This window comes from Pangasianodon hypophthalmus, chromosome 23, assembly GCF_027358585.1.
Source record: "Pangasianodon hypophthalmus isolate fPanHyp1 chromosome 23, fPanHyp1.pri, whole genome shotgun sequence".
In the NCBI taxonomy this organism is placed as follows: Eukaryota; Metazoa; Chordata; class Actinopteri; order Siluriformes; family Pangasiidae; genus Pangasianodon; species Pangasianodon hypophthalmus.
In genome coordinates, this window is record NC_069732.1 from 11,736,003 (window position 1) to 11,754,118 (window position 18,116).

An 18,116-nucleotide genomic window follows, 5' to 3' on the forward strand; every position below is an offset into this window, starting at 1 on the left:
ACACTCAGAAATTATTATTAAAAAAAATCTAAAGAATTTGTCTGCGTCTAGAAATAAAACGACTTTCTGATTGTTATATTGATTTAAGTAATGCAGATGCTGTGTGCTGCTGTCAAATGTCAGTGCCATTTGATTTAAAATCATCTTGCTTATACGTATGTGTATGATCTTCAATGATCTTCAAGTTATCCTTAATAATATACACTGGAGCTCATAAGTTGCAAAACCAGACTCAAAAGAACCCTTCCTCTTCTGGGGTACACCTAGTAGGGTTATTATAAATCATCCTGTATACTATAAAGTCAGTATTAAGTGTTGAAATAACTTTACTGTGAATAAGAATCCTGGCACGAGCACAGGACAATCTTTATGATTACAGCAGAAGTTCTTAGGTCCAAATCTACACTATCCAGTTTATCCACTGAAGTAAGGGTGACACTACACCATTACTTCATGAACTGTTATGAGGAAGCACTTTTTCCCCCCATATCCACGTGTGATCATTCAGTCATAAGTCAAGTTTAGAAAGCTCAAAGCAGAAGTAGAGCATCAGCAGACAGCCATACTGTATATTCAGATTGTGGTAAAAGTGATAATATCTGAACATTCCCAAGTTAATATTGCCAATGGATTTTTTTCTAATCAAAAGTAAATTATATAAATATAAAGACTGACAGACATAAAATATGGCAAGTTGTGTTGTTATTAATGCTAATCATTATCAATTCATATACAAACTGACTTATTCAAGTGATTGAAGCCATTTACGATCAAAATTTTGCATTTGGGGTCCATCTAGTGGCTGGAGCAGAGCAGCAGCAGCATCTTCATCGATTAGTCACCCTGGCTAGTTGACTCGACAATTGATTATACAGCGCTGATGCAACACTATCATGATTTCAAACCATTCCGTATAAATATCCACTTATCCAGCTATAAATAGAATTATTAGATTTTTAAACTGTCACAAAAGCACGTGTATACCTTGGATATTTTCCACAACATCCTTATGGATATTTACTTAAAAGTTATTATTATAAGTATTCTGTACCAATGAGAGACTTTTATTTTGAAGGCGATGACGTAACACACCCGGAAGCGTGTGTCACCGGCTTAAGCTACACGTTTTCCTAAACCACAGAGGCTCAGGTACGATTTATTCCTCACTTATCTGTGTGTTACATATAAGTTATTATATATCAGTTTTCATAACATATTTACTGAATTAGTTACTGTATATAGACATCTGATGCTAAATAGCGTAGAGGCGGACTGTTAGCTTTGTGGCCAGCTAGCATATGCTAACTGAATGAAGGTTCAGCAGGTTTAAACCTGATTGTTATGATTTATAACAATACATGTACTGTAAAATAAGTGCAATGTAGAAGATGTAAAAAATCAGAAATGCGAAAGAAAACGAAGGAAATGTGCAGTAGGATCGTATGAATGAGATGTGATTATAGGTTGAATCCCAAATCTGTCTGTTTGTCATGTAGGGCACTAAATAGGGGTTTTAAACCGTTATGTTATGCAGTGAATAGGGAGGCATTTGGGATTTAGCCATATTATGTCTTTTATGAATTTATGATGATTTTTAATTATGTAGTATATTAATATGATAATAATAATAATAATAATAATAATAATAATAATTATTATTATTATTATTATTATTATTATTATTACCATATACAATACAAATACAATGAAAAACATTCATTTAAATGTGAAAAAAAAAAAAATCTAAGAGAAAATAACAGGTGCCAGAGTACAATAAAATAAAACAGAGAGGAAAAGAGTGCCACTTATGTAACAATATCATATTTGCTTACAATGTTATAAGCTCTAATCATCTTTTACTTTTACATTTGTGCATATTATTTCATGTTGTTTCACTTGGCTGACTCGAGCTCTGACCCTGGCCTCTCAGAGCAGAATTTTGTAATCCACTGTCTAAACTGAAAGCTGTATCATGCTTAGTGAAGTCAGATTAACATTGAAGTAAAGAATAATTCACAATGGAGTAATTATATTTCTTATAACAGCACATCCTGAAGTGTTTTATTCCTCTTATACCACAGCATTTTGTCTTATACCACAGCATTCGCTTTTACCCGTTCATACACGTCGTGCTTTTACCTGCTTCTAGCTGTCTGATAGTTACTGTTTGGATCGGAACCATTTCATAACGTTTTGAGAACATTCTGTTTTGGTTGATAAAGTCAGTGGTGTGAGACATTCTGGGAACTTTAAAACACAGTGTTTTCTTATGGTTATATGACAGATGACTACAACTACAGACTAACATTCCAGGAACGTTCCCATAATGTTCTCTTAAGGAGTTCAGCAAAGTTATTATTATTATTATTATTATTATTATTATTATTATTATTATTATTATCATTATCATTATTATCATTATTATTATTATTTTGTATACAAACTAACGTTCCAGGTACAGAAGACCAATTCAGAAAAACATATACATAGAACTAAAAATAGATAGTACAATCCAATATTCTGTATTACAGACGTGATTGTGTATTCTGTAAAGCCAACACTGGATATTTAGGATAGAGAAAAAAAATCCTACTTTCTTAGGGATGTTCTCTGAACCATTGCAGGTTACTGCAAGGATGATTAAAAGTTATGGGAACATTCTCTGAACCATAATGAGCAAGGGCTTTTATATGGGGATGTTACATTTCCATAAAAAAAAAACATAAAAGAAAACCAAAAAGATGTGTTCTCAGTGTGTTTCAGAAACCAAAAACTATCATCCCAAAAATGTTTTGGAAACCAGCAGTTATTAGCTGGCTAGTCTCCGTTAACACGTTATAGGAGCAATCTCTTGAAGTTAATAAGACGAATAAATGCAGGTTGTTATGTTACCGAAAAATCATAAAGTGCAAAGTCTTCTATCCTGAAGACTTTCCTACGGAGGACTACTTTCTAATTACGAAGTGCTGACACTCGAGACTCCTACTAAAAATGTTAAATAACCGTCTCCTTACAGAACCTTTACCATATCAGCGAATATGGCTATATGGCAAGGTCTTTTAAATATATTTATTGTTAGCCTTAGATTATGTGCAGCATCTGATGTAAAAGTCCTTGTGAATGATTTTTTTCCCATAGAAACAACTTATTAAAACAATAACCTAAATATACAGTGGATATAAAGTCTACACACCTCTGTTAAAATGGCATGTTTTGGTGATGAAAAATGAAACCAAGATAAATCATGTCATTAAGTGAAGTTAAGTGAAAAACAATCACAAAAAATTTAGGGAGACATTGGGAAAAAAAAAGTCACAGTAGCTTGGTTGCATAAGTGTGCACGCCCTTTTATATTTTGGGATGTGGCTGTGTTCAGAATCAGCCAATCACATTAAGCACGAAGCTCATGTTCACCGTCGATTTTAGTGCAAAACATTCAGGCATCTGCTAGTAAGGAAGATGAAAAGGAATTTCCCCTTTTAGCATGACAAAGACCCACAGCATACAAAAGAAGATCAATGTTTTGAATGCCCTAGCCTTGAATCCAACTAAAGATCTATGGGGTGACCTGAAGCAGGCTGTACACAGGAGATGCCTTTACAATTTGATGGATCTAGAATGTTTTTGCAAGAAAGAGTGGGAAAATATTACCAAGTCAAGATGTCCCATGCTGATAGACTCTTAGCCAAAAAGACTGAGTGGTGTAATAAAATCAAAAGGTGCTTCAACAAGGTAATAGTTTAGGGGTGTGCATACTTATGCAACTAGGTTATTGTAAGTTTTTTTATTTTTCTTTTTTCCCTAAAAAGTTTCGGATTTGTTTTTCACTTTATTGGTATACTTTGCAATTTCACATTAAATGATGAAAAAGATCTGACGTGATTTATCTTTGTGTTATTCTTTTACTTCACAAAAACCTGCCTTTTTTTACAGGATTGTGGAGGTTTTATATCCACTGTATGATACGCCTTGCAGCCAAGACTAGTCAGAGCTGCTGCTGTTAGAAAATTAACCAACACTCTGTGGGATGAGAGTAGTATAAAAGCTTTGATATGAACACACATGCATTCATTTCCACATTTTTTATCATTAAGTATTTTACACACATCATGATGATTTATTGTCCATGCTTTGTGTGCCTTCACTGTCATTACCGCTGTGAAGCAGCTTATAATAAACGGGGTGCATCCCTTTTTTTTTTTCATACCATATTGAATTTTTATTCGTGTTGAAATAATGCTGCTAGCAGTATGAGAAAGACCAAATCTGGACAGAGGAGCTTAAACACTAAAGTGTACAGTGCAGTTGGTTTCAGTGAATAATGATTTTCTGCATATTACAGCGAGTAGAGGCAGGCAGGGCACCATGGGCGAAGAGCTGAGTCCTGATGAGAAGTTTAACCTCATCACTCGGAACCTTCAGGTGAGACCACCTAAAGCAAATTATACTATGATTTACGTAATTCACGATGGTGTTGTTTAATAAAATATGACAATTTTATACAGTGTTACTGCTACATACTCTTCTGTCCTAACGTATGGCATGCATGTAATGTCCTGCTTACAGGATATAATTTATACTTCTGCATCTATATGCAATATGTGAACAAAACTTATGGGTCACTTTATCTTCAGGAGGTTCTGGGGGAGGAGAAGCTGAAGCTCATTCTTAAGGAAAGAGAGTTAAAGGTGTATTGGGGCACAGCAACCACAGGCAAGCCTCATGTAGCCTACTTTGTCCCCATGTCTAAGATTGCAGACTTCCTGAAAGCTGGCTGTGAGGTGGGTTGTGATGTGGTGATGTGTTCTCTGGAGGATTTACTTTATAAATTTATTTATGATTGTAGTAGTCACGCTGATCATTTGGACTGATAATGATGCATTTATTGTGAGACCGTTGCATTTCTATAGCAATGGAATGTTATAGAGTGTTAGAGTGTTATAGATATAGTAACATTCAGCAGTTTCTATTTCTATAACACTCATTAATTAAATAAAAATTTACAAATCAAGATTACCAGGACTTTAAGCATCAGTCAGCCAGTCAGTCGTGGATATGTTCAGCTGACATTTTTAATCGTAATTCTTTTGAACATAAATGATCTACAAATAAATCTTTAAGGCTAATTCAGCAGACTCTAATCTCTCTTTCTACTTCTACCAGCATTAGCATGTATTAACATTATTAATCATCATTAACAAGATTTTTTATGTTCTTATATTGGAAATGAAAGTATTATTATTTAGTAACTATGTCAGATTATGCATTATTGATGTGGACACACTTTATCATTCATTTGTGATTGATAGGTGACTATCCTTTTTGCTGACCTTCATGCCTACTTGGACAACATGAAGGCGCCTTGGGAGCTGCTCGAGCTCCGGGTTCAATACTATGAGCAGGTCATTAAGGCCATGTTGGAGAGTATTGGAGTTCCTTTGGATAAACTAAAGTTTGTCAAAGGCACAGACTACCAGCTGAACAGGTGAGAGACTGCTGTCTTGTGCTCAAGATACACCACACACACCATATAAAATTAAACAAATTACAATAGTTATAATAATATAATAAGAGTTAATCATACACTGATCAGCCCTAACACTAAAACCACTGTCAGGTGAAATGAATAACATTGTTTATCTTGATTCAGTGGCACCTGTCAATGGTTGAGATATATTAGGCAGGAGGTGAACAGACAGTTCTCAAAGGTGATGTGTTGGAAGCAGGAAGAATGGGAAAGTATAAGAATCTAAGCCACTTTGATAAGGTTCAAATTGTGATGGCTAGATGAGTGGGTCATGCTGACCCCTGTCCACTGCCAAAAGCACCTACAATGGACACGTGAGCATCAGAACTGGACCATGGAGCAATGGAAGAAGGTGGCCTGGTCTGATGAATCACGTTTTCTTTTACATCATGTGGACATACGGGTGCATGTGCACTGGCAGAGGCAGTGTACCACCTACCTAAACATTGTTGCTGACCAAGTACACCCCTTCATGGCAATGGTATTCCCTAATGGCAGTGGCCTCTTTCAGCAGGATAATGCAACATGCCACACTGCAAAAATTGTTCAGGAATTTTTGTATGTACATGACAAAGAGTTCAAAGGTTTGGCCTCCAAATTCCCCAGATCTCAGTCTGATTGAGCATCTGTGGGATGTGCTGGACAAACAAATCAGATCCATGGAGGCCCCAACTTGCAACTCACAGGACTTAAAGTATCTGCTACTAACGTCTTGGTGCCAGATACCACAGCACACCTTCAGAGGTATTGTGGAGTCCATGCCTCGACGGGTCAGAGCTGTTTTGGCAGCACCAAGGCAGGTGGTTTTAATGTTATGGCTGATCGGTGTATATTCTGGTGTGGTTGCCAGTTTTCATTCCATCCAAATAGGGCTTGCACATAATAGTTGCTAGAAGATGAATACTGAGGTGGAATCACTTGCAGCTTCTATTTGCCTGGATTGAAAACTCCTATTTGCGCGGATAAAATTGGTGAATGCTGCACTAGACAAAGTGTCACACATTGAGTTTTGTAACAGGAAAAAAAACTCAAAATCCCAACATGCATATGATAAGGCACTCTGTGTGTGCATCTCATTGAAATAAATATTCATTCATTCTTTCATCTTTAGTAAGCATTTTATCCTAGTAAGGGTTGTGGCGCATTCAGTGCCTATCCCAGGAACACTGGGCGGGATTACACCCTGGATTGAATTGGATGGTCTTTCACACAAAGGGGCAGTTTAGCATAGACAATATTCCTGTGTTTTTTTGGGAAGTGGAAGGAAAGTGGAGAAATCCATGCGGATACGGAGAGGGCATAACCTGAGCTCAGGACTGAATCCAGAACCCTGGAGCTTTGAGGCGGCAACGTGCACCATGATGCTGTCCCTGCAGTAAATATTTTCATTCTGTCTCACCTCCTGCACTGTTATTTTCATTGTCATGCAGGGATTACACACTAGATGTGTACCGGCTCTCATCCATGGTGACTGAGCATGATGCGAAAAAGGCTGGGGCTGAAGTAGTGAAGCAGGTGGAGCATCCTCTCCTGAGCGGCCTGCTCTACCCCGGATTACAGGTGCTTAACTTCACTTAGCTGGAACTGATACTGTACATGTAAAGCTTGTATAAATTTCTACACAAACTCTGTTAAATTTGATGTCAGAATCCTGAGATCATAGTTTTATATTGGTATTTAGGCACTGGATGAGGAGTACTTAAAGGTAGATGCTCAGTTTGGTGGCGTGGACCAGAGGAAGATCTTCACTTTGGCTGAAAAGGTATGAATTTTTAGGCTCTTTATTAACTTGCCAAGCCATAATTTTTGACACAGTTGTCCTTCACAACAAATTCTCTTTGTGGTTGCTGTATGTACAGTTAAATTGACTTAGTGTTTTCCTCTTTTTCTGCAGTACCTCCCCTCTCTAGGTTACGCTAAGCGGATCCACATGATGAACCCCATGGTGCCCGGCCTAACTGGAGCCAAGATGAGCTCTTCTGAAGAGGTGAGGTACAGATCTGTATAACTAAAGCCATATCTGGATCTTGGAGAACCTTTTACTGTTGCTCTTCCATAAACTTTGGAAATATTTCATTTTCATACCTTTGCTTTGACAATCTAAGGAATCCAAGATAGACCTACTTGACAAGAAAGAGGATGTAAAGAAGAAACTGAAGAAGGCCTTCTGCGAACCTGGCAATATCCAAAACAATGGAGTCCTTTCTTTTGTCAAGCATGTCCTCTTCCCGCTGCATTCTGGTGAGCAAATTCACAATGCTAGAAATATTTAGTCTGCACTAAAATGGTTCATTAATGATCTACTTTTTTCTCTTCACTAGAATTTGTGATTAAAAGAGATCCTAAATGGGGTGGAGACAAAGTTTACACGTCATATGAGGAAGTAGAGAAAGACTTTGCTGAGGAGGTAGGTGGAGTTCATATTTTCCTTTTTTTTTTGTCAAGTATGGTTGTTCATGTTAGGTTGTATTTGTAGAAATAGTTTTTTTTTTTAATTTTCAGAATGAGGTTGTGCAGCTATTTTTGAGAGGACAGCATAAATACATACCCAGGGGTGGACCAATGAGAAATTTATTAGCTAGGCCTAAAGGGCAAGTAAAAGCTCCAGTGTCCAGGGCCCAGAAACCTAAATGACCAGGGTGATGTGTGGTAGCTAACATAATATAATAATATATGGCCAGGGGAACAACTGAGTGTCCATAGTTCATATCCTCTAATGTTAAACCTTTTCATGTAGCACACCATTGGCAGACATTTGCGAGCTCTGATGTTTTCTACTCTCAAGTAAAAATGTTAGTTGTGTCCAGTTAGCATCTTTATTTTCTCTTGTTATGTTTCACTGCAAGGTGACTGCATATTGTGCTTGGTGTGTCTTCTGTAGTAACACTCTCTGGACATTTGATCCATAGCAAATCCATCCTGGTGATTTAAAGGCATCAGTAGAGGTGGCCCTGAACAAACTTCTGGATCCCATCAGGAAAAAGTTTGAGACACCAGAGTTGAAGAAACTGTCCAGTTCAGCCTATCCCTCAAAAAACAGTAAGTACAATACAACACAAAAATGTAGTATACACTCACAGTATCTGTGGATAATGTTCATTCTGAGTAAGGTGCTTTCATTCAGCCTGATGGAGAGTTTGTAACTGTTTTATAGAGACGGCAGCAAAAGTGAACCCCAAAAAGGCAGAAGAGGAGGATGAGATCATCCCATCCAGACTGGATCTCCGAGTGGGCAAAATTGTTGGTGTAGAGAAGGTATGTCCGATGTATCTAGTAGTATCTAGTATTTTGTTTGATTTAAGACTGTTAATCACAGTAAATGTTCCAGAGTTAACCAATCAATTGTTCACATTTCCACTGGAGCTTTATAGCTTTAAATATAATGGTTTAAATGAATACTGAGTATTGATTGAGGAGCAGAGTATTGACAGCGAATTGCTTTACTTTACAGTGCTTTACATGCTTTTCAATTCTTGTCTTCAACTCTGCAGCACCCAGATGCAGACACTCTTTATTTAGAGAAGATTGATGTTGGAGAAGAGCAGCCTCGGACTGTTGTGAGCGGACTGGTGGCCTACGTTTCCCAGGAGGAGCTACAGGACCGACTTGTGGTAGTGCTGTGCAATTTGAAGCCTCAGAAGATGCGGGGGATCGAGTCTCAGGCTATGCTGCTCTGTGCGTCAGTGTGAGTATTCCCGATATCCAGGTTAAAACAAGCTGATGCTGTTCAACTTTTCAAACAACCTCTTGATTTAATAAGGCCCATGTTGTCTGGCTTGTGTTTTCGTAGACTTGTCTTAACCTATTAAATGTATGATGTACAGTATGTTGAGACGTTATTTGTTTACGTTGCATATAACAGTGAGGGTGAGCCCAAAAGAATAGAGCCTTTGGATCCACCTGAAGGATCAGCACCAGGGGAACGTGTCTTTGTAGACGGATATTCGTCAGGGACACCAGATGATGAACTCAAGCCAAAGAAGAAGGTGTTTGAAAAGATTCAGGTATGTGAAGGTGAAATTTGAAGCAAACTATGACCTTGCATTGACGATGGTGGGCAGGGTGCTGAGTTTTACACGTCTGTCCGTATCTCCTCAGGTGGACATGAAGATCTCAGATGAGTGTATAGCTCAATGGAGCAAGAAAGATTTGATGACCAAACTAGGAAAAATCACCTGTAAAACATTGAAGGGTGGCAGCATTTGCTAAATATTCTTTCCCTTTTCTTCAAAACACCTAATCTTCAAAACTTCAAATCTTTCATTTCCATAATAATGCACATCATTCAGGCCTTTATGAAAATCAAGGATAATAACTTGGTGAAGGTAAAGTGTCTTCATAGAGCTTCGTTCATCTCTCACATACTGTTATGTCACTTGCTGCTAAAACAATCTAAGAGCACTTGATCTGAACATCATGCTGAAACTCTATGCCACACATCGCTTGTACCGATGTCCATAATATCCCGTGTTTGGATTAGGTAATATGTGTAATCTGTTACTTGTCATGACAGGTTTTCTTATAGTGGCATTACATCAGAAGTCACCTCAGATTCCATTAATGAGTAAATAAAGGTATGAAGATGTTAAAGTACAGGGAAACAGAAGCATTGCGTACTTACATTCAAGATATGAAATCATAATGTAACCAAACCCATACAAAATAAATATGTTCAATTAAGAAATGCTATTTTTCTCATTTTTGTTCAAAGGGATTAATAGCTGCTGAAAGTATGATGATTGATCTGTTTAATCGGGGTACAAAAATCTGGAAGTTACCTTTCTATGTTGATAACTAATATTTGCAAATGCATCCAAACACTCAGTGGTACGTCTGCCCACTGCTAGAGCATCTTTGGTAATATGTAGTAAACAACCGTGAGTGTATGTGGATTGTAGCTTATGGTTGAGTTCATACCTCAGACTATGAGAGTAAAGGTGAGTAAAGTTTTTTTCTTTTAAAGTTTCAGTTAATCATAGTGAATACATATGTTTGTTACATGTCCTAGTGTTAATACATAGTTACTTTTCTTTGTATTTTGTGAGATATTCATAGGTCCTAAGCCATAAATATGTGGATATTCTGTTATAATAATTATATATAAATATATATAATAAATATATAATTATTATTTTAATATTATTTTTAAGTGGTAACACAATTGTCTTAACATACCTTGCCCTCCAGACCTATTTTCATCCTTCACCTAAAATAAACATTGCACACAGTAATTCAAAATTTCCAGTCAATCAGAGAATATTGCTTATTGCATTGAGCAGATACCACTAACCTAACTTCTGGGCAAAGATATATCAGTAGAAATTGAAACAAATGGAACCTATTCAGCCATGTCTGAGGGAAAGGATACGCTTATGCCTCATTATGTCTCCTCATAACAATGGCAATGTTAAGGGTAAATTATAACTGGTGTGTAAAGAAAAAAGAACCACCAGTGCCTGGTGATCCTACTGACAAAATCTTGGGGGGCAAATGACAATATAATGAATCATGCAAGCAATCAAATGGCCAGAGAAATGCAAATCACATTAGAATTGAATTCTGGTGTGTAGCATGTCATCTCAGCACACACCTTATCATACTTTGCCTTGAATGGGTTACAGCAGCCAAAGACCATGCTAGGTGTCGGTGTTGGAAGCAAAGCACATCTCCAGTGGGCACAAGAGCATCAATAGTGGACCACTGAAGTTAAAAAAGCAGCCTGATCAGCTGAATTCAGGTTTTAAATCAGGAACCACCTAGTTTAGTGGAAAAAAATTAAAGACCAGTGGTGTTAGTGTGATGCTGTGATGAATGATTTTCTTGTATTTGTCAGGGACCCTGATACCTAATGAAGTCTAACCAGCATGGTGTATCTTACCAAACAATATCCCTTCGTGGCTACAGTTTATTTACACTTGAATGGTTATTTCCAGCATAATATGCATAGTACCTTGCCAATGAATGGTTTCAGGAATATGACAGTGAGTGTCTAATGCTTTAGTTGTCAGGTTTCAACCCCATTGAGCATATCTGAAGTGAGGTTGAAAATGTCCTCCACAGTAAGACTGTGCAGCTGTTTTCAATTTGCAGCAACTGCATAATTATTCATAACAACTTCAGTTATTTCTGCATGGTACAACATTCCTGCACAATGCATTTGTAGAACCCATGATTCACAGATTATTTTATGCAATTCTGAAAGCCAAAGGAGGCGCAAACACAACAAGGTTGGTGCACATCATAAACTGGCAGTAAAAACTCCTTGTACCTAGTCTAGGATTCTAAAGATCCTAAATATTCAAATGCAAACAAGATATTATGGTTATATAATGACAAACTGTATGTTTACATAAAAAAAGAAAGGAAAGTAACATTACAAACAAAACATGACTTTTTGTTCTCTCATTTCCTGTCTAATAAACTCTTGTATTTTACCTCTCAAAGAATAAAAAAGCAACCATAATCTCAGCAATTCACTATGTTATAGTATGTGAATGTTATATGTATGTAATTTTTTTTTTTGGCAAATTTACAACCTTAGAATTAAAGTTAGCAAAGTTAGTGTTGTCATTCATCTTACCTTGCTTTTGGTATGTAGAACTTGCCCGCCCACATGACCTTACATCTGTGATGTCCTGTGATTTTGATCACATGTTGTCACTACTAAAAACTTAGTAATGGCAATGTTGACTTGCTTTTATTAGAGTATGAAATAAACATAAAGTAAAATAAAAAAAATATGTAAAAAAATAATAACAGTTGTTTCCATTTTTCCATTTTGATTCCTCCCTGTTTTTCTGTTTCCTGTTCAAATGATTTTGCACACGTTTTACTGTGTTATTCACTAACAATTTTGAGAATTTTTGTTAGTTGTATTTACAGTGTAAAAGACAAAGATCAATTTAGCAAGAAATAAAAAAATGTCAAAAGATACATTCAACAAGTTTTATAGAATATGAAATGATATTTTTACTTGAGTAGAGAAAATACATTGCATATAATTGAAAATACTGGAAAATACTCAGTGGTGTTGAAAAGAAGTGGTTCACTAAAATAAGTTTCAAAAGAAAGATTGTAAAATAGGCTCCACAATTCCAGAAATAATTCATGATTTACCTTGTAAACCCAAAATAGCCAAATACTTTAACAGCCAAATATTTTAATGCAGCTTTGTTCACAAAGTGTCAGTACTATTTGTGCTGTGACATTAATAAGGAAGCAGCTATTTTCTGCATCAGTTTTACAGGGAACATACAGAAATTTTTACTGCCTTGGTCATTTCATTAGAAATAGTTCAGCATTTGTAGCTTGCAAAGTGCTTTTTCTAGAAATAATAATAATAAAAGGTCATTTTAATGTAATAAACATTAATTCCATCTCTCAAGCACATTCAGTATATACTGTGATTTTTAAGCATGTGTATCATACACAATTATACAGATGCAAGAGGCTAATTCTGTAAGATTCAAATTAAAATTGATTATTGTGTAAATATATACATACTCAAAATGTATTAGTATAGCATTAGCCACTTCACATATAAACTGTACGGCCAAAAGTATGTGGACATCTGACCATCACACCAATATGTGGTTCTTCCCCAAACTGTTGCCACAAATTTGGAAGCAAACAAATGTATAGAATTTCCTTCACTGGATCTAAGGGGCCCAAACCTGTTCCAGCATGGCAATGCCCCTGTGCACAAAGTGAAGACAATAAAGACAAGGTTCGTCAAGGTTGGAGTGGAAGAACTCTAGTGGCCTGCACAGAGCCCTGACCTCAACCCCACTGAACACCTTTGGGATGAAAAGGAAGGCACATTGCACCCCAGGCCTCCTCGCCCAACATCAGTGCCTGACCTCACGAATGCTCTTGTGGCTGAATTGGCAAATGTTCCAAAATCTAGTGGAAGGCCTTCCCAGAAGATTGGAGGTTATTATATCAGCAAAGGGGGAATCTGGAATAGAATTTTCAAAAAGCACATATGGGTATGATAGTCAGGTGTCTACAAACATTGGGCCTTATAATGTAAATGGAGGATAAACAATGTAATTGTGAGCATAAAAATGCGTACTTGTGTTGGAAAAGAGGTCTTTGATCAGCAGTGACTACTACCCATTATAACCACTAGATAATAGATTAACATTGCAGTCAAAGAATAAACTTAGGAATTTACAAGATCTAACTGCAGCAGCCACCATTAATAACATATGGTGGTTTAAAACTTGCCAAAAGAGAAAAAAAAAATTTATTGTGTAGAAAAATATGCCAAAGCTACAGTAAAGCTATTGTATCAAAAGAATTGGAACCAACTCCAATTTTTTTGCATAAATATGAAGGCCATGGTCAGGCTAAGGCTTTTACAATAGAACAGTGACATTGTCCATGATTGCTACACATTGTCTTTGCTAACTTTGTTTTCCTGGTGTTGAACAGTTCTGCCAAAGCATTACTCAAGACACCTTGTAGTCTTTTCTTCACCTGAAAAAGAGTTGTTTATATGTAGTCCAAAACTCATCATAAGTATAAAATAACATAAATGCATAAAACAAAGTTAAGGACATTTGTTCAATGTATTTGAAACATACAATAAGTAATGATAATATATTTATTTCTTACCTGTGGTGGAAGGCACTCACTGGCCAGCAGGTTGCACTCTGTCAGTCTGTTGATTATTTGCTCCTCCATTTTTTTGCTTAATTGAAGAGCCCACTATTGTAACAGTTGTGACAGTTCCAACTTTCTCTGATGGACTTGTTGCATATACTGGTTTCTTTGCAACAGGTGGTGGCACCTTGTGATGCTTCTTTGTGCCATTTGTAACCACTGATTTATGCTGATCAGAAATTTGCATGAGCTCTGCTGCAAGGCTCTGCTTGAGGCTGGCCTGGGCCTCTGGAGATGTTGCTGTTTCAATAACAACTTTCTTTGTGCTCTTGGAGAAAATGAAGCTGGCTGTGGAGGCAGGGGACTTACAATCATCAGGTGTCTTAGGGGACAGTACAGGCACATCATTGCTGTTTGCAGTGGGGGTTGGCAAACGTAGACTGGGCCTTGCTGGAAAGCTACTGGAAGACATTGCAGCTGTCTTCATACGTATAGCCTCTTGAAGGCGCATAGAAGGACCCGAGGATGCAGAGAATGACTTCACAGGAGACTCCATCGATTTTGTGCAGGATTTGCGAATAGGTTTTTGTGGAGTTACTTGATTAGACACAGACAGATCTTGGTCTGGGGTGGTCTCAGTACCAGCTGTAACTTCTTGTGAAAGAAGGTTAACTTGGTCTTCAACATTTACAGTCCGTAGACGTACCATCTGAAGTAGGGATGGTGTGACAAGGGGAATGTTCGCATCCTCTTTTGTAATAGGTGCACATTTCTGTGTGGACGAAAGTCCTTTGCATCTGCTGTCTTTACTTATTAGACTTGGTTGTCTTTTGAAATTAACTGTGGACTGATCTTCCATTGGAAGGGGAGGTATAATTTTCAAATCGGCAGAGAGTGCATGAGACGTTTGCTGTGATAAATCTTTAGGTAATATGGCTGATGGATTTAGAGGATCATGTTGAGGTGGACGAGGGGTTTCTTGAGGCAGAGTTTGTAAAGGTATATCCTGTGATTTGGAAGATTTCAGAGAAATTTCAGAAGATACAGTAGTTTCTGAACCAACTAGATCAATGCAAATTTGTGAAACATTCTCAAAAGATTGTGGTTTGGCATGTATTTGATCAAAGAGATTGTCATCTGACACATTTGGAATGCTATCAACTGGTAGAGATTCATTTAATGTTTTCTCCACTAATGTTGTGCTCTGAATAATTTGTGGGTCTGGATTTTGCTTTGTGTGACTGTCTATATATGATAAATCAGGTGACTTCTCTGGAGCCACACTGTCTCCCTGTCCTGATGAGTCTACCTTGTAGTGCTGTGTCATGACTATAAACGATTCTTGCATGTCTGGTGGTGGAGGTGGAGGGAAGTCTGTCTCATCCTGTCCTTCAAATAGCAAATCAGATGACTCGTCCATAGGTGGAGGTGGTGGAGGCCAGGAAGGCTCCAGAGTGAGGAGTTCTTTTTCTGTCTCAGGCTGTAGTTCTTCCTCCTGTAATAGTACAGACACTGAGCATACTGAAGACATTTTAGAGGGTGGTGGAGGAGGAGAGTGTTGAGGAGGTGGAGAGGGAGGTGGAGAGATACCACTGGCTCTAGGACCTTCTACACTTAGATTATGTGTGGGTGTATGTTTGAAGATCTCTTTATCAGTGGAGTGTTTGACAAAACATTGGTCTTCTGCGTCAGTTCTCTCTGTCTCTGGGGTTGAAAAGTCATTCTCTGGCAAACCATCAGTTTGACCTGACTGACCTGACTCACTGACAAATTGCTCTTTTAACAGCAATATTTCATTAACCTTGTCTGCTGACTGCAATTTCTCGGAATTTACTGGACTTTCTTGCTCTATTTTTAGCCTTTCTGAGTTTTCATGCTCTCTCTTGTGTACAACATGACTCACTTGTTCCCTTTCATCCAGAGGAGCTTGTTCTTGCACTGGCATGAGCTCATCCTTTCCCTCAGACATTGGTGTTTTATTCTCTGTATGAGTTCCATTTGTTTCAATTTCTACTGATATCTGTCCCTGTGCAGAAGTTAGGTTAGTGGTATCGGCTGTGGCCTGATTTCTCATCAATAAAATGTCTGTTTGATAATGTTTTTGGAGCTCATATATTCTGTGGGCATTTGGACTTGGACCACATAAAAGTTCAGCTGTGCGTTCATTGTGAGCCCAGGTTTCAGGTGGTGGGGGACAAGGCGCTTTTACCTTAGGTGGAGGAGGAATGTTAAACAATTCCCTGAGGGTTGCCATAGGTGGTGGAGTCACTTTGTTTTTTATTTTTACAGCAGGGGAGATCTTTGATGGCTGTGATTGAGTGGTGTGGGTTTGTGTAAGCTGATTGGCTGGATCTGATACATTTGAGGACAGGGAAACCAGGGATGATGAGACGGATACTGCAGGAGAAATTCGTGTTCCTGCCCTCTCTGGCTTTGGAGGCTTCAACTTCTGTTTTCCTGGAGAGGTAGGACAGATGTCTTTAGAAGAATGGGTGGGTGTTCCACTTTGACTTGAGTATCCACTTGAAGGCGATAGTGTTCTTTCAAATATGTCCTGTGGGGATGAGTTATTTGATTCTGATTGAGCTTCAATAGAGTCTTGAACTGGTCTGTGTGGACTGGCTGTCACAGATAAGTTAGAGTCATCAAACAATGGTGATACTGGAGACAGGGTAGAGATATTTTCAGTGTAGGATGATGTAGGATCTTCTTTCGTATTAAGATCTGCATCCGGTTGCCTGCAATTGGATCCTAGGTATTTCAAATCTTTTGTGTCTGCCAGTTCCCTTGGCCTTTGCTTAAGGTTTTCATGGTGTAAAGAGTATGTTCTCCTTGGTGGTGCTGGTGGTAGTTTAGCCTTGATTACTGACAGATTACGAGAGAACAGTCGACTGTTTTGGGCAGTCTCGGCAGAATCACTTAGTTCCCCTTGATCCAGTCTCTGACTGCCTGCTTTACTGGTGGAACTTGACCAACTGACTGAGCTCTTAAGACTCATCTGTTCTTCATTTAAATCTGTGACTTCCTTCATGCTGTCTGTTAGATGTGAAGATGGCATGCTTCCTTTGAAGGAGATGGTGGAGGGGTGGGAGACAATAGTCTCAGAAGATTGTGAATGGCTCCATTTAGAGCCGGTGGAATTTGGTTCATCATGAGTACCACCTCCTGAGCGTGAAGAAACTGGACTTGCAGGTGCTAAGCTGCTCTTGCTAACTGTACGTACACTCCTCCTGTTGCAGCTTCTATCAATTTCTATCACATCTATTGCAGAAGGTAGGATTGCATTAGGAATAATTGTGGATAAATACGTAGCCTGTGGTGAAATAGACATCACAGGACCTTGTGGTTCTTGCAATAGGGCAGAGGAAGTTGTTATTCCTGGTACAGCAAGAGACCTGGGTCTCAGGGATATTTGTAGTCCAGATTTGGTGTTTAGAAGGAAGTCATCTCTGTACACAGCCTGTATGTGGTGCCTGAGAAGTTGATCATCTCTGGAAACCTGAAGGGCTTCAATATCCTGTAGGTGTACACGTGCCCCTTCATTATTTGTAATAGGCACCTCTCCATCAATTCTTGGGATTATGACTCTACCAGATGAATCATCATCTTCATCAGTTGGGAGTTGTAGTAAGGCTCCCCTCCCCATACCTGTGTTGATTAAAACCATGAATGTTTTTAAAAATTGGTAAAACATTTTCCATATACTGTTTCAGCATAGAGTAGTAATTAAATCAGTAGTTAAATGACATACATAGTTCTCTATGAACCTGTTGTGGTATGCCCATAATTGTTGTTCTTCTACTCCTTTTTCTGGGGTTGTCCAGCCTCTTCACAGTGTTTAAAGGCTTAAATGTCGAACCTAAGAAGTATATAGAATGCATTTACAAATGTAATGAAATTTAAATAATCTGTTGTTCCAGTTTTTACCACTGTTAGATATTCAATTCTGATTGGTCAGAAGGCACAGAGTTCATTTTCTATA

At 38.0% G+C, this 18,116-nt stretch overlaps 2 protein-coding genes across 7 annotated transcripts in view; one reads left to right on the forward strand and one right to left on the reverse strand.

The window, feature by feature from the left end:
- The first annotated feature begins 1,064 nt into the window (after positions 1–1,064).
- yars1 (tyrosyl-tRNA synthetase 1) lies at positions 1,065–10,211 on the forward strand. Its single transcript, XM_026929625.3, has 14 exons — positions 1,065–1,149; positions 4,343–4,422; positions 4,635–4,781; positions 5,310–5,485; positions 6,958–7,087; positions 7,209–7,289; positions 7,422–7,514; positions 7,633–7,768; positions 7,849–7,934; positions 8,437–8,566; positions 8,682–8,782; positions 9,019–9,212; positions 9,390–9,531; positions 9,626–10,211. The coding sequence occupies exons 2-14, from the start codon at positions 4,366–4,368 to the stop codon at positions 9,734–9,736; spliced, it is 1,584 nt and encodes a 527-aa protein (XP_026785426.2). The 5' UTR covers positions 1,065–1,149; positions 4,343–4,365; the 3' UTR covers positions 9,737–10,211.
- Positions 10,212–12,006: 1,795 nt separating this feature from the next.
- The window catches only part of kiaa1522 (KIAA1522 ortholog), a 36,294-nt gene continuing 30,184 nt past the window's right edge, over positions 12,007–18,116 (reverse strand). For 5 of the 6 annotated variants that reach the window (XM_026930006.3, XM_026930007.3, XM_026930008.3 and 2 more), the window contains 3 exons: positions 17,886–17,993; positions 14,147–17,782; positions 12,007–14,008 (listed from right to left, as the gene is read on the reverse strand). In XM_026930006.3, the coding sequence (XP_026785807.2) occupies positions 14,163–17,782; positions 17,886–17,993 (3,728 nt within the window). In that variant the 3' untranslated portion in view covers positions 12,007–14,008; positions 14,147–14,162. The remainder of the gene's footprint in view (positions 14,009–14,146; positions 17,783–17,885; positions 17,994–18,116) is intronic. The other variant, XM_026930009.3, reaches the window with a different exon arrangement.

What these genes read in the sequence shown, in the direction of transcription:
- yars1 (XM_026929625.3), top strand. Translation starts at nt 4,366, where the DNA reads ATGGGCGAAGAGCTGAGTCCTGATGAGAAGTTTAACCTCATCACTCGG. An exon ending in TCATCACTCGGAACCTTCAG is followed by an intron (nt 4,423 to 4,634) that starts GTGAGACCACCT and finishes CTTTATCTTCAG; the next exon opens with GAGGTTCTGGGGGAGGAGAA. An exon ending in TCTTCACTTTGGCTGAAAAG is followed by an intron (nt 7,290 to 7,421) that starts GTATGAATTTTT and finishes CTTTTTCTGCAG; the next exon opens with TACCTCCCCTCTCTAGGTTA.